Source organism: Ostrinia nubilalis, chromosome 8, assembly GCF_963855985.1.
Source record: "Ostrinia nubilalis chromosome 8, ilOstNubi1.1, whole genome shotgun sequence".
NCBI classification, from domain to species: domain Eukaryota; kingdom Metazoa; phylum Arthropoda; class Insecta; order Lepidoptera; family Crambidae; genus Ostrinia; species Ostrinia nubilalis.
In genome coordinates, this window is record NC_087095.1 from 10,168,852 (window position 1) to 10,183,435 (window position 14,584).

Below are 14,584 nucleotides of genomic sequence, written 5' to 3' on the forward strand. Positions count from 1 at the left end.
TCCTTTAATGAAATGAAGTTTAGAACTAAGCTTTTAAATGGTGCCAATATTGGTGGGAACTGGGGATGCATACGTTTGAAAGTGCTTGTCGCGGGAGGGTCGATTTATTTGATGTCGAGTGTAGATATTCAAACAATGTTAACTTCTCTCTAATTTCGATTTCTCTGATTTATTATAATTACAAGAATCTTGAAATTATTTTCGAAATAAACATTCTTTAAACTAGAGAGAACTTCATTTAATCATAAAATTACATCCACAACGCCAATATAACTCATCCAAGGAGCATACAGCATTTTTAACAACGCTTCTCATCATGTATGGTGGTCACTCTCGGTGTACTAGCACATAAATTGCTAAACATGCCAGAACAGCAAACTGAAACAAAGCAAACAACATTATTATTAAATTAAACCTTTTTTAAAATGAAGATTTTAAACTGATATAATTTAGATTACATCACACGCGATATAACTGACGGAGTTCACAATTTCACTATGACATACATTTTTACATTGCTATCACATATTCTAAATTAATATTATAACAAAAGAAATTACCTTAAACTTTGGATATTCGTTCATATAAATAGTAACCATGCCCACATAAGGCAAAAACCCTCTTGCACGGCCGACTACGTCTTTTTTGGTGAGCCAGAGCTGACCTTGTGCGTATAAACCTCGATCGTCAACACTGTTGTTATCACCTTTGGTTAGGAACTTTACAGTGCCGTTGTTCCTGGAATTGTATGAAAAACACACGTTAAAAATACCAAAACTAGAGCTTCTCATTATGAGACAGATAGTTAAATAATGTTGCTATGGATATCTATCATAAAATATAGAGCATATAAGATATAAAATAAATGATAGATCACTTATAAATGTAATAAACTTTGTTAAAACTATGTAATAGAAACTATTTACAATATATTGTAGGCAAAAACTACTAAAACATTTTTGAATGAAGTTCAGGAACCTCATTAGGTCACACAGGTATTTGGCTTGAAAACTTTACCTAATAGGTATACTTTAGAGAAATATCATAACGCAGTCTGTACTTTTACTTATGAAATTGATTTGCATTTAAGACTTATTTTGACAATCGAACTCATAACCTCTGCAGGCCACATAAACATTTACAACTATAGTTTTAACAAAATGTAATAAAATAATGCTTGATTTTTTCATTTATCATATACTTACTTTTCATGAAGTTTCAAAACCCTATGAACAATAGGAATGTCTCTTCCTTCAACTTTGAAGACAACGATTTCTCCAACTCGTACAGGTTCTTCAGGATAGTTCGTCAAGAATAAGAGATCTCCTCTGTGAAATGCTGGCTCCATACTGCCAGAAAGTACCACTACAATAGGACTTTCACTGCCAGTTACAACCATCAAACCTTTCCATATCATCAGAGCGGACGAAACTATCATACCAAAACTTAAAACTTGATAAATGAACTGGAAAATAAGGAAAAAATTGCATTTTATTCAACCGGTATAAAACAACTGTAAACGACGCGATTTTTGTAAGAAACATACCTGTCGCTTGTTCATGCGCTTAACATCATCAAATAAACTGTCCAACATTTTGATAATTTAATAGTTTTACGTTGAATTTAACACTAAAGTTTTTGGTTTGGTTATTCGCCTTTCCCTGTTGTCGACAAATCGAGCGACACTTCGACAATCCACGTCAGATAACAACCATAGACAATTTTTTTTTATTACCAGGGTAGTGGTGCCGTTTGAGCTCATCACAGATATGGATAGATGCAGCATGTGTCAAAAATTGTATGAAGCCGAGCGTGCCACTTTTTAAACGTCATTAGTGTCATTTTAGCGAATTTTAGTGATTGCCGCAATGTAGAAATAATCGTATCATCGTACTTCATTCGCAAAGTCATCGAAATATATCGTGTGACTCGATTCGACAATCAATTAATATCGATAAAACTGATATTTTGTTATTTATAGCTAGTCTAACTGTGGATTAAAATAAATTCTATATTATAATTTTTCTTATTAATTTGCAAATCATATTTTTATTGTGCGTATATCAAAGTAGTGATCGTTATTCCATTATGTTAAATAGTACTAGTAATTCATACTTAATTTCATACTTTTAAATATCCTAGTAAGTACCTGACCTAGTTTCATAAAATAAGGACTAACTCAAGCTTTTTATTTTTAATAAATGTAATAATGCGTAGTTTTCCCAATACGTTTAGTTTCATAAAAAGCTAAGTCAGGTACCTAGTTTTGAAGATATTTCTAAACGACTTAATTTAAATGATTTTTTGTGGGCGGTTGATCAAACTAATGTTTTTTAAAGAAATTAAAAATATTGCTATTAATAAAATAATTCAAAACCTTATTGATAATGTGACATTTGGTTAGTGAAGGATTGGTGTTAAAATTTTGTGATTTTGTCATTATTTCTCTGATAACTATTTCCGATATTTTTTATTTCCTGTATTAAAAACAATGCTACTTTATACTTCTTATACTGCTACTTTATTCTAATTATATTATTTGTTACTTGTGCTGTTAATTACAATTCTCAATCCGTTAATAATTTCTTCTTTCTACCGTGTTCGTTCGTACTACTGTCCTCGTAAAATCATCGTAACCGATTGTTGTAATCGGATTACAATTAACAACGTGAACATCACTCGACCATTCCGATATGTCCATTTGGACATATCGGAATGGCACGCTTTGACGAGCAACTTGCTGTATCTACTCCACAGATATGGATAGATGCAGCATGTGTCAAAAATTTTATGAAGCCGAGCGTGCCACTTTTTAAACGTCATTAATGTCATTTTAGCGAATTTTAGTGATTGCCGCAACGTAAAAGTAATCGTATCATCGTACTGCATTTGCAAAGTCATCGAATGATATCGTGTGACTCGATTCGAAAATTAATTAATTCCGATAAAACTGATAATTTGTTAAATACAAAACCAAAATCTTTATTTACCTTTTTAAAATAAATTATTTCTTACAAATCGTCAAATCTCGTTAGTTTTTTTACCCTACCAGCGTTTCAAGACATACATTTGTCAAGTGCATGAATACATGCATCAGTGTGTGTCTTATTGTTATGAGTAAGTACGGTTCCTTGGGATCGGTATGAGTGCACCACATACAGGGACCATGGTTTTATAGGTGTACCAGAATCTCATGGCAAATGGGGAAAATAAACTTTGATGAGTGCAATACTGGGGAAATTGGATTAAACGATCTTAATACTGTTTATTTTTTTATTTATGACAATAATTAATGAACATGAAGTACGAATGCCTACCTTATACATTTTAGGGATGTGTATAAAGAATGTTGTTACACATCGAGTTTTTAACATAGAAACATGTCTTGAAAAATAAGTAAACCGTATATTACTGTAAATAATTTTATTGTGTATCATATTAATTTATAACTTATCATTTCATTCAGAACCTTAAAACGATTCTAAGAACTCCACTTGCATTTCTTGTTCTTCAATAGATGATCAAGTTGAAGAGGTATTTATTTAACTATTTATTTATACACGGTGGAATTTTGTAATGCCACATGGAGGGAAAGTACTCTTAATACTGTAGATAGAAAATATTACTGAAAGAAAACATTCCTTTATTTTTGAAAAAAAAAAGAGAACTGCATTCAAATATTTTCGAATTTTTTTCGAAAATTCACTACTATACCATACAATTTTCTGTAATATTATTAAAATAATTTAAGATTTCATGGTTTTCCTTTCATTTGATTTATCAAGTTTGTTAGAGATATTTCATCCTTGTACTTAACCCTAACGATTGATGTAATAAAAATACAGGGTGTAATTTTTAACAGATTTTAGTTGATTCGATTCCCGGGTGTGGCAAGCAAATTTTTGGAAATCTTTGAATGCAGTTCTATTTCTTTTCAAAAATAAAGGAGTGTTTTCTTTGAGAAATTTTTTCTATCTACAATATTAAGAGTAGGTACCTACTTTCCCTCCAGGTGGCATTACAAAATTCCATAAATCGCTGTTTCAGCATTTCAATTACTCAAACTTGCTTAATGAAATCTTTTTCAATTTTCTTTACATAGTTATAACTTTTTCACTATTCCTCTGCACCAATGTATGAAATACACCTGAAAACCCCGATAAAGCAGCTATTAGGTAAGAATAATATAAAAATAAACATAACCCTCATTCTGACGCAGTTAGGTAATAAACTAAAAGTATCAAAACATTTCACTCCAACTAACTGTCAACTCAACGACGCGCATTAAAATCAAAGATTGCCTTTGAATTATGCCTTATTTTACAATACACATTGAAAACAATATGATTTGCTTGAGCTTTTTCGACTTTTTCACAAAAATAACAAATAGGCATGAAGAGATTACAAAATTTCTGCAGCGGCTGACAGATCTTTTGATTTACTTTGACAGGTGACAATAAAGCCATAGACAATGGCCATATGAAAAACACACTTTTCCAATATTTTTGTTTGCCATGAGATTCTGGTACACCTATAACTCTTAAGAGTACATCGCAGGATATGTATTAAAAACAATGCTACTTTATACTTCTTCTACTGCTACTTTATTCTAATTAATTATTTGTTACTTGTGCTGTTAATTACAATTCTCAATCCGTTAATAATTTATTCTTTCTACCGTGTTCGTACTACTGTCCTCGTAAAATCATCGTAACCGATTGTTGTAATCGGATTACATGAACATCACTCGACCATGTATGTCCATTTGGACATATCGGAATGGCACGCTTTGACGATCAACTTGCTGTATCTACTCTAATCCATATCAGAGCCCCGATTACGGTAACTTTTATAACGTCTACAATCCAGACGCGTTTCTGATTCTGCGATACGATTGGTCAAAACAGCTGACGTACGCTGTTGAACGACCAATCGTATCGCAGAATCGAGAAGCGTGTCTGGATTGTTGACGTTAAAAATTACCGTAATCGGGGCTCTGTGGAGCTCATTATCAGATGAGCTCTTTACCTCTTAGGCTACGCACGCACGGTTCTTGTTGTCGCCGTGATAGTATACCTGTCTCTTTCGCACGTATAATGACAGAAAAAGAGAGACACTGTCACAGTGACAAAATTTACCCGTGTGCACCTAGGCTATAGTATAATGTTTTGTCTATGAAAAATAGGTAAAGTCGGGTTTGTATCTTTACGGTTTCTAGCGCGTGTTTTGCCATACACAACCAGCAAAAACATATTATGGCGCACTGTAAATCGAAAATACTAATAGTTGCCATAGCGATTTTTTTCATATTTTCAATTTTTTTTTAAACTACTACGTTTTCGTTAAAAATTTTAGCATTTTCGATCTAAAAATACCACAGATATGGATTAGAGAAAAATACAGTGCGCCAAGGTCGAACATTTTGTTTCAAAACTTTCAAAGATGGCGCTACCGCAGCTCTCCAAAGGAAAAACTTTTGATTATATAGATTTTTATTGCAATTAAGGAAAATGTATATTGGAAAAAGTTTAACGCGACATGTCAACATCAATATTATCCGAAAATTTCAATTTTATTGTAACTGTATTAGGAGTTGTAATATCCGCAACTAATATTTCAGCTCCATTAAAGAGACCAAGATCAGATAATTTCTTTTTTAAATTATCCCTGGTTCTTTCCTCAATACTTTTAATTGAAGACATGTACAGTGTCTTATTGCGACCATTTATGACTGTAGTTATACCTGAAAGAAGATTTTGTTATGAATGAATGCATACAGGGTGCTAGGTAAATGGGTATATGAGCCGACACTAGCCAATGTTAACATGGTCATATAAATGGTATGGTGAAGTCAGAAAATTGATATCTTCATTTTAATTATTTTAATTTTCATACAAATCGGATTTTATAAAATGTATTTTGTATGAAAATTTAAAAAATAATATGATAATATCAAATTTCTGACTTCACCATACCATTTATATGTAGTGTCGGCTCATATACCCATTTACCTAACACCCTGTATAATTAGTACAAATAGAAGATTTTGAAATAGTAAATATACAAACCAGGGCTCTTCATCATATAAGCCTGATCTTCACAAAGCTTGTCGTAAATTCTTTGTAAGGTGGCGTCAGATTCTATCTCCAGTACCCTCGTGGTATTGCTGCAAGCGACGCAGTCTGCCCGCCGCTCCGCATTGAAGGTGTATGTGTACACCCCATCAGCCATATTCAATACCATATAGTTATTCATGTTTGTGCAGCAAGACGTTGCCAGTTTAAATACCTGCCAAAAGCATTAAAGTAAGTACCTACATTGTTCACTTATGGAATAGGTGTAACTAAATTATTTTATGATAGTCTTGTTCACCAACAGTGAATCTATCTAGACGTAGTAACATGTTCTGTCAAGTTAGTTTTATGCTAGAAAATTAGAAAAATGTTTCTAACATACCTCTGTAGCACAAGCGGCTGCTATGGCAGCATTAGTGCTAGCAACAGCCGGTATGATATTTTTGAGAACACCTTGTGTGAGCCGGTATGTTACATTTGTAATACCATGCTTTAAGGCTCTCTCCTGAGCCTTCTCCAATACCCAACCTACATGCTGTGGATCATCACCATCCAGTGGTGTACTTTCGCCCCAAGGATTTTCCTTAGCCCACTGTATTACTTTTACATACTCAACACAATGTTCTGGTAATCTGAAAAAAAAGTGAAAAAATAAGTATAAGTTGTTTTAAACATCTAGATGGAAATGCACACAATGTATCTATTACCTTGGAGTGTTAGCAATTGTGCACAGGGGAAATGTTTTCTGAGGTGGATATAAGTCTAAAGTGCATTCAATGCAAGCACTCATTCCAGGTAGAATAACCCTAGCATTTCCTTTGAACCCTTCAGTTCCCCCATCAACAAGAGGAATTACACTACTTTGATCTAAGCTTCCTGAAAATTGTCAAATATTAACGATAAGACTCATAATCATCTCAAGTCTATAGAATCTGAAAAAGACATACTATCATCATTGTATTGAAGTAATGACATGAGCATGCCATTCAGCCAGCGTCTGGCTACAATAGAATCCAATCCGCAGACCACAATGTGAAATTGACGGTAGAATCCTTCATCCAAATCTTGAATAGCACAATGATGTGCAACTGCTTCACAACCAGGTATTCTGCAAAACAAAAATGTGTCAAAAATATGAATCATAAAATAATACAAATAATGCAGCCACGATTTCCTCACCTTTTGTTAACAAATTCAACAGCACATTTAGCTTTAGATAGACCTATGTCATTTTTTCTGAATAAAAATTGCCGATTTAAGTTTGAAAGTTCAATTGTGTCCATATCTACTATGTGAATTTTCTTGAAACCCATTAATGCAAGATCTTTAAGCAATTCACATCCAAGGCCCCCAGCTCCTACAACAAGAACCTTGCAGGAGTTCATAATGAATTCTAGTATCTCAGCAGATGGTTCGAAATCTGGATGACAAAATGGGCCCGAGCGCTCCAACAACTTCCTGATATGTTGCCATCTCCTTTGCTGATAATCTAATGTCTGTGTTTCACCAGAAGCCATCTTTTTATCTGTGAACAATTCAAATCAATGGTTTCATCAAGGAATTACAAACTTTGCATTTTTACATTATTTATTAAATACAAGCCCAGAAAAATTAGGGCCATTTTAACCCTAGATAGCTAACCTCCGTCGATTCGACGGGCATTGAAAAGAAATAACGTTCTAACTTTTTAATGCCACGTCCAAACGTTTTGTCTCGACTAGCCAACTCAGAGGCCCGGGAGTCCTTTGCAGTGGTGTAGACAGTGGACAGGTAAGTTTTATAGTTTTTAAGATATTTGATCTTTGCCCGTCGTTTCGACGGATGGTTAGCTTTACCGTAAGTAATTTAGTTCGAGTGCCTGCATACATTTTTTTAATAAATTTGAGATTTTTTTAGATTTTCATCTTGTTTTCATTAAAAAACGATAAAATAATAAATCTACTACTATAAGAAGTTACTAACGATGCCCTGGATGCTAATCCTGCCCGTGAGTCCGAAGACTTTCTGGTGGAAGATGATGTGCAAAGTAATCATAATTATTAACCATCATATTATGAGGAAAGTTATGTAAACCCACCACCCGACTTGTCTTCAGACGTGGAACGTGATTCGTCAATTATTTCAAATACCGTTCCCTCGGAAATTACAAAAATCAGCATTATATCATATCAAAATATGCGGTAAACATAAAGTTGATTTTTGTGTCACTTGCGCTAAAAAGAAAAAAAATATTTTATGATTTTATTACTTTTAATGTTTTTACGTACCATATTAAGTAAAAAAACAGATTATTTTATTTAAAATTTTCATTGATATTGCATGTCAAAGTGGTTATTTACAAAATCTTCCAATTTCTTTAGAGGTCTAAGAAAAAATATTTTAATTTAATAAATAAACAAGGTGAATTTAAATAATGCACATTTATTCACAAACATATGAAGGAACCAAACTGTAAAAAAAAACTCAGATTTTTTAAATTACTTAGTCCAAAAAATAATCTTTTTTTAATACCCGTCGTTTCGACGGATGGTTAGCTTAAACAGGGTACGCCGGAAGGTTAGCTATCTAGGGTTAAGGAATTGGTAATATCTAACCCAATACTTACCAAGTTTTTGTTATAGTTCCACCAGCCTGAATTCCGCAACACCGGCGAAAATTTTCAGATATTAAGATGCTCTAAGAGTATGTTATAGGCTATGAATCACCAGCGTAGCTACAACACAGACAGAAACATTACGAAGGGTTGCTATTAAATACAAATGATTATGCATGTTATTAATAATTTTACTAAATAATTATCTTACACAAAACGTCCACTACAAAATGAAGAAGAATAACATCTGTCACTGTCAAAATAAGTGTCATCCGTGATCCGTCATTGATCAATAGAGTTGTAATTATGTAGCTCAAAATTGCATTGTGCTTCCTCGCCTTGTCCGGGGGAATGGGTGAGAGAGCTATTGCTGATTTCATCGTTTTAACAGGTTTTTTCGTCTGGCAACACTGGTTTCCCGCCCTTTTTCCTGCAACATAGACTACAAACCGCGCGAATCATCCCCTCCACCAAGTGTGGGCGCCCATCATGGCGGCCGTCCATCGCTCATTGCGTTGCTGAACTTCGCAGGATTAACAAGGTTAAGAGGAAGTCCTGTCAGTTTATTCAGAAAAAAATATTCAACATGGACGCCTCATCGTCTGGTGATGCTGAAAGGAGCCGGAAGAGGCGAAGAAGACGGAGGGCACCATCAACAAGTTCCTCTTCTTCAAGTAGCTCGATAGAACGGGCTAATTGGCGGCATTCTGCAAAAAGAGCTAAGTACCACAATTCCGATACTTTATTAGAAAATTTGTGTAACCAAGTTGAAGTATTAACGAATTTTATGCATAATATTGTTCAAAACAACGAAATCCCAAATCAATCAATTTTGCCGGGTGCTACAGATAGTACACCCACGGCCACCTTAGAAACAGAATTGCAAAATGAGGGTAGTAAAGAGTTTTGTTTAAAATCCTTGCAAACAACATTAAAAGAATCTGGTTTTGGTAAAACTGACCAGGATCGATTTGACATCATTAACTCATTGCAACTATTTGGGTCACCTGATTGGTTGAACATTAATTTCATTGATACACAAAAATCTTATTTATCTAAACCTGGTTTTGTCGAGTTGGAAACGAACGACGATTTGAAACCATACGATAAAAATAAATTTCTACCCTCATGTGAACGCACGTTCGCGGCTTTATCAAATGCCATACTTTTACAAAGAGGAATGTTGCAAAATAATGTTACTCAATTGTTGACTTGGGTGAAGGACTTGCAGTCCGTCTCCTATGATGAATTTAGTGCTAAAATCAAGGAATTATTTTGTGAGGATAAGGATTACAATGAAATTTCTAACAATATTATGCAAATTATTTGCGGAAAACGAGCTTCAATCATTAACAATCGACGAACTGAACTTTTGAAATCGGTTTCAAATAACTTCACGGCTGATAAATTCAAAAAGATCCCACCATCTCCGGAATTTTTATTTCAGCCGGATCAATTTAATTCTTTGCTAGAGAAAGAGGGTGGTCCTACAAAAGTTTTTCAAAAACCCCAACTTGCAAAAACAACTAATGTTTCCTTTAAAGGACAACCTCCAAAATTTGCTCCAAAGAATCAATATTTAACCTCCTTTCGAGGAAATACTAACGGATCATCAGTTCAGAGTTCAAAACAAGACTTGTCATCGCGAGGAAAACGAAAGTACTCTTATGACTCAAATAAAAAATCTAGTGGACGACGTCACGGCGGAGATTCCAAAAGACGTCGTTATGATTGACTCGAGAGTGTTTCAAGCAGGGCGCTTGAAACATTTTCTCGAGAGGTGGGTAGCTCTAAAAACTCCAAAGGTGATTTTGAATATGATTTCAAATTTTCGAATACCATTCGTAAAAAAGCCCCCGCTGATTATTCCAAATCTAAATTATTATCAGACTCCGGATACCCCACAAATGTGTATAGAAGTGCAAAAAATGATCGATTCGAACATAATCGAACCAGCTCAGGTGAGTCCCAGTTTTGTTTCACCGTTGTTCCTAATAGAGAAGACGGATCAATCATATCGACCAATTTTCAATTTAAAATGCCTAAACCATTATATTTCGGTAAAGAAATTTTATCTTGTGTCGCACTTCGAGATACCCAAATTCCTTCAACCAGGCGATTGGTTGACAAAAATCGACATGTCACAAGCTTACTTTCACGTGAATGTAGCTCAAAGTCATCGACGCTTCCTAAGATTGATTTTCAGGCAAAAACTATACCAGATGACATGTCTTCCATTCGGTATAGCATGCGCACCAAGATGTTTCGCAATGATAACAAATTTTTTAGCCCAAAAGCTAAGAGAAGTGGGAATGAGGGTAGTAGTATATTTGGACGATTTTTTGATTGTGAACCAGAGCCGAAGTCTGCTTCAGCAGCAGACCTCGGCTGCAGTACACTTACTTCAAGTACTAGGTTGGATCCTAAATTTCGAAAAATCTATATTGTGCCCCACGCAGGACCTAGAGTTCTTAGGGATTCGATGGGACACGGCCTCAAATCGAAAATACCTTCCTCAGCAGAAGGTACTAAAACTTCGTGTGGAGTTTCAGCGACTCTTAACGAGGAAAACATGCTCATTGAGGGAAGCCCAATCGATACTAGGAAGGTTGAACTTCGCAAATTATGTAGTCCCTCAAGGTCGTTTACACTGCCGCTTGTTTCAGAGTCACCTACGAATCCTACGCCAGGGACATCCAAAGCAACGACACAGCCTACCCAAGGAAGTAATAGAGGAGCTGCAATGGTGGCGTCGATCGGTGAGCGAACACTCATTAATTCACTTACCTCAGGTCACACATCACCTTGTAACCGATGCATCAGATCAGGGCTGGGGTGCCCTACTGAACGACACTCACCTGTCGGGTCAGTGGGCTCCTCATCAACAGCGCTGGCACAGCAACATCAAGGAATTGGTTGCCATCCAGAAGGCAATAGCAGCCTGTGCACACGACCTTCACGGTGCCTGTCTTTTGATCCAATCGGACAATACGACGGCGATGGCCTACTTACGCAACCAGGGTGGGACGAGATCTCCAATGCTAATGGCACAGACTCGAGAGGTATGTCAACTCATCCAGGACTTACAGATGGTAGTCATATGTCAACACCTACCGGGATGCTTCAACGGCATCGCGGACCGCATGTCTCGAGGGAAACCAATCCCGGAATGGCATCTCCTGCCAGAGGTAACTTCGGAACTATTTCGGACATTTGGTGTTCCACAGATAGACCTTTTTGCATCTTTTCGAGCGCACGTAGTTCAGCGCTACGTGTCGATGGACCCGTGGGACAAGAGAGCGGAGTTTCACAATGCCTTCAGCCGGCAGTGGAATTACAATCTAGGGTGGGTGTTTCCACCCCCGTCTCTCATACCACGAGTATTAATTCATCTGAACAGTTGCAGCGGCCTATACATAGTGATAGCACCAAAATGGCCGAAATCGTTTTGGAGACCAGACCTCCAGAACAGAGCCCTCAGCGGGCCAGTTCAAATTCAGAACCTGAGCGAGACGTTAGTGGACATGACCACAGGTTACTCACTTCCAAGGGTAGAGGACCTTATTCTGGAAGCATGGTTGATTGGAGCTGGGACTCTCTCCTCCAGAGTTGGACTGTAGAAGAAAAGGCTCTGCTGCTTAATGGTTGGCGTAAGTCTACGACGTTATCATATAAACCGGCGTGGAACCGCTGGGTGAAATGGTGCGCGGAGAATAATGTCATAGTGTCAACTCCCTTGGCTAAAGACCTGGCAAAGTTTCTAGCACATCTTCATTTGACAGAGAAATTGGCGCCTGCTACAATTCATTTGCACAAGTCGGTAATATCGACTATATGCGAACCTCATGTAGGCAAAAAATTAAGCGAGGACATCTTCGTAAGACAGGTACTAAAATCTATTACACTTACACGACCAAGAGTTAAAAAAGTGCCAATTTGGGATCCGCAGCTTGTAGTCCAGTGGCTTAAAGACAATAATCCAGAAGTTGTCTCTTTATTCGAGGCAAACCGACGCTGTGCAACGATTTTATTGCTTGTGTCAGGTAGACGTATTCATGATTTGACACTTTTAAACGTGTCTTCTGATCATTTGGAGCATGACGGCTCCAATATTATACTATGGCCAACTTTTGGCTCGAAGACTGACACCACCCGGCATCAGCAATCGGGGTGGAAGCTGATCCCCCACGAAAATCAAATGTTGGACCCAGTGTATTGGATACATAAGGTCATCGAATTATCAGCTACGAGAAGAGGCTCACTTCAGCAACTTTTTATTACAACCCAAGGTAAGGCGAAGCCTGCTTCCAGGACAGTAATTGCTAATTGGGTAAGAACTATTTTTAAGGCCGCAGGTATTGATGCTAGCCCAGTGGGTCTAGTCAAAATGCCATCGCAAACCAATGTGAAGTTTTCACTAATGTCAGTCGCCGCGTCACCAGTGATTCGATTCGATCGGAAAATGGCAGCCAAAATGCACATTGAACCACCAACGACGCGGCGATATAAAAGTTCATTCAAAATCGAATAAAAGTTAAAAAATGTCTATGACTTTGCGATTGTTTTTACTTTTTCTAGCTTTTTTTTTTTTAAATTAGTTTCTTCCTTCTTTCTGCTCTCTGTTTACGTCTATGCTTCGCTGTCAAACTAGCTGTCAAAACGACATCGCGATACGGATTTGTGAAAACAGCCTTAGGGTGGGTTGCACCATCTTAGTTTAACTTTGACAAACGTCTAAAATCTGTCAAACTCCATACAAAAAACACCGGTTAACGTCATAGTTACGTTTAAAGTTAGGTGGTGCAACTCACCCTATTGGTTTTCGATCGAATCCAAGCTTATCACCGGGGTTTTAGTAATCGCAATGAAAATGGCGGGTGTTGCGATTCGATTCGATTTTGATTGAGTCTTAAATGCATGTTGGCTAAGCCTTTGTATGGGAAATTTCAAACCAGTCTTTCGATTATCGATAGGTAGGGCTTTGCGATTCGATTTTTTGCCGTTTGACTAAGCCTTTTTTGTTATCGACCTCTTTTGCGATTTGTTTATTTGTTTGCGACTGATTTGCGATGGGTTTGCGATTTTAAAGTGCGTTTTGACTAGACCCGCAGGAAGCAGTAGATCAGCTGTTGCATCGCTCAATTGGCTTTGCAATGTTCCAATTGACAAAATTCTTAAAAAAGGTAATTGGAATCAGGCTTCGACCTTTCTTAAACATTATTGTAGGGAAATTAGAAATACTAGGAGTAATCAATTTATCAACATGTCAAATTTATTTTTACCTTTAGATGATTAGATAATGTTAATAACTAATAACCATAATATATGAATATTTGCTTTTTTTATGAAGAGTTGAAATAAAGTTTAGTTTTCTTTATTTAATGTGTTATAATTTTGTACCTTAAACTAAATTAATTTACATATATGTGGACCGTTATGGTCAAGGCGCTAATCATCTATCCCTCACCAGGTGTTAACAGACATTTCTCACCCATTCCCCCGGACAAGGCGAGGAAGCACAATGTAGAGGTTTTACCTTCCAATAAAACCGCCATTGTGCTCCGAGCCTTGTCCGGGCATTTTATTGCCCCTGGTGAGAGCAATGAGCGATGGACGGCCGCCATGATGGGCGCCCACACTTGGTGGAGGGGATGATTCGCGCGGTTTGTAGTCTATGTTGCAGGAAAAAGGGCGGGAAACCAGTGTTGCCAGACGAAAAAACCTGTTAAAACGATGAAATCAGCAATAGCTCTCTCACCCATTCCCCCGGACAAGGCTCGGAGCACAATGGCGGTTTTATTGGAAGGTAAAACCTCTACATTGTTGGTCTTTTGAGCTAACACGATATTTTTATAAATAAATAAATAATTGCTCTAAATAAATTTATTAAAGAACATTAAAATTAATTAACTCTTTA

At 36.6% G+C, this 14,584-nt stretch overlaps 2 protein-coding genes across 3 annotated transcripts; both read right to left on the reverse strand.

Moving 5' to 3' along the window:
* Positions 1-213: 213 nt before the first annotated feature.
* LOC135073957 (signal peptidase complex catalytic subunit SEC11A) lies at positions 214-1,710 on the reverse strand. The gene is made up of 4 exons (XM_063968227.1): positions 1,547-1,710; positions 1,206-1,465; positions 561-738; positions 214-378 (listed from the first exon to the last, which is right to left on the reverse strand). The coding sequence occupies exons 1-4, from the start codon at positions 1,592-1,594 to the stop codon at positions 328-330; spliced, it is 537 nt and encodes a 178-aa protein (XP_063824297.1). The 5' UTR covers positions 1,595-1,710; the 3' UTR covers positions 214-327.
* A 3,764-nt stretch (positions 1,711-5,474) lies between these two features.
* On the reverse strand, positions 5,475-8,932 carry LOC135074195 (NEDD8-activating enzyme E1 catalytic subunit). Of its 2 annotated transcripts, XM_063968495.1 has the most exons (8): positions 8,879-8,932; positions 8,680-8,787; positions 7,254-7,599; positions 7,022-7,182; positions 6,782-6,950; positions 6,457-6,706; positions 6,069-6,288; positions 5,475-5,743 (listed from the first exon to the last, which is right to left on the reverse strand). In XM_063968495.1, exons 3-8 carry the CDS (start codon positions 7,589-7,591, stop codon positions 5,529-5,531), a joined length of 1,353 nt encoding a protein of 450 aa, XP_063824565.1. In that variant the 5' UTR covers positions 7,592-7,599; positions 8,680-8,787; positions 8,879-8,932; the 3' UTR covers positions 5,475-5,528. The 2 variants fall into 2 exon arrangements, with proteins under 2 accessions (XP_063824565.1, XP_063824564.1); XM_063968494.1 differs by lacking the exon at positions 8,879-8,932 and having other exon boundaries at positions 8,680-8,872.
* Positions 8,933-14,584: the final 5,652 nt, after the last annotated feature.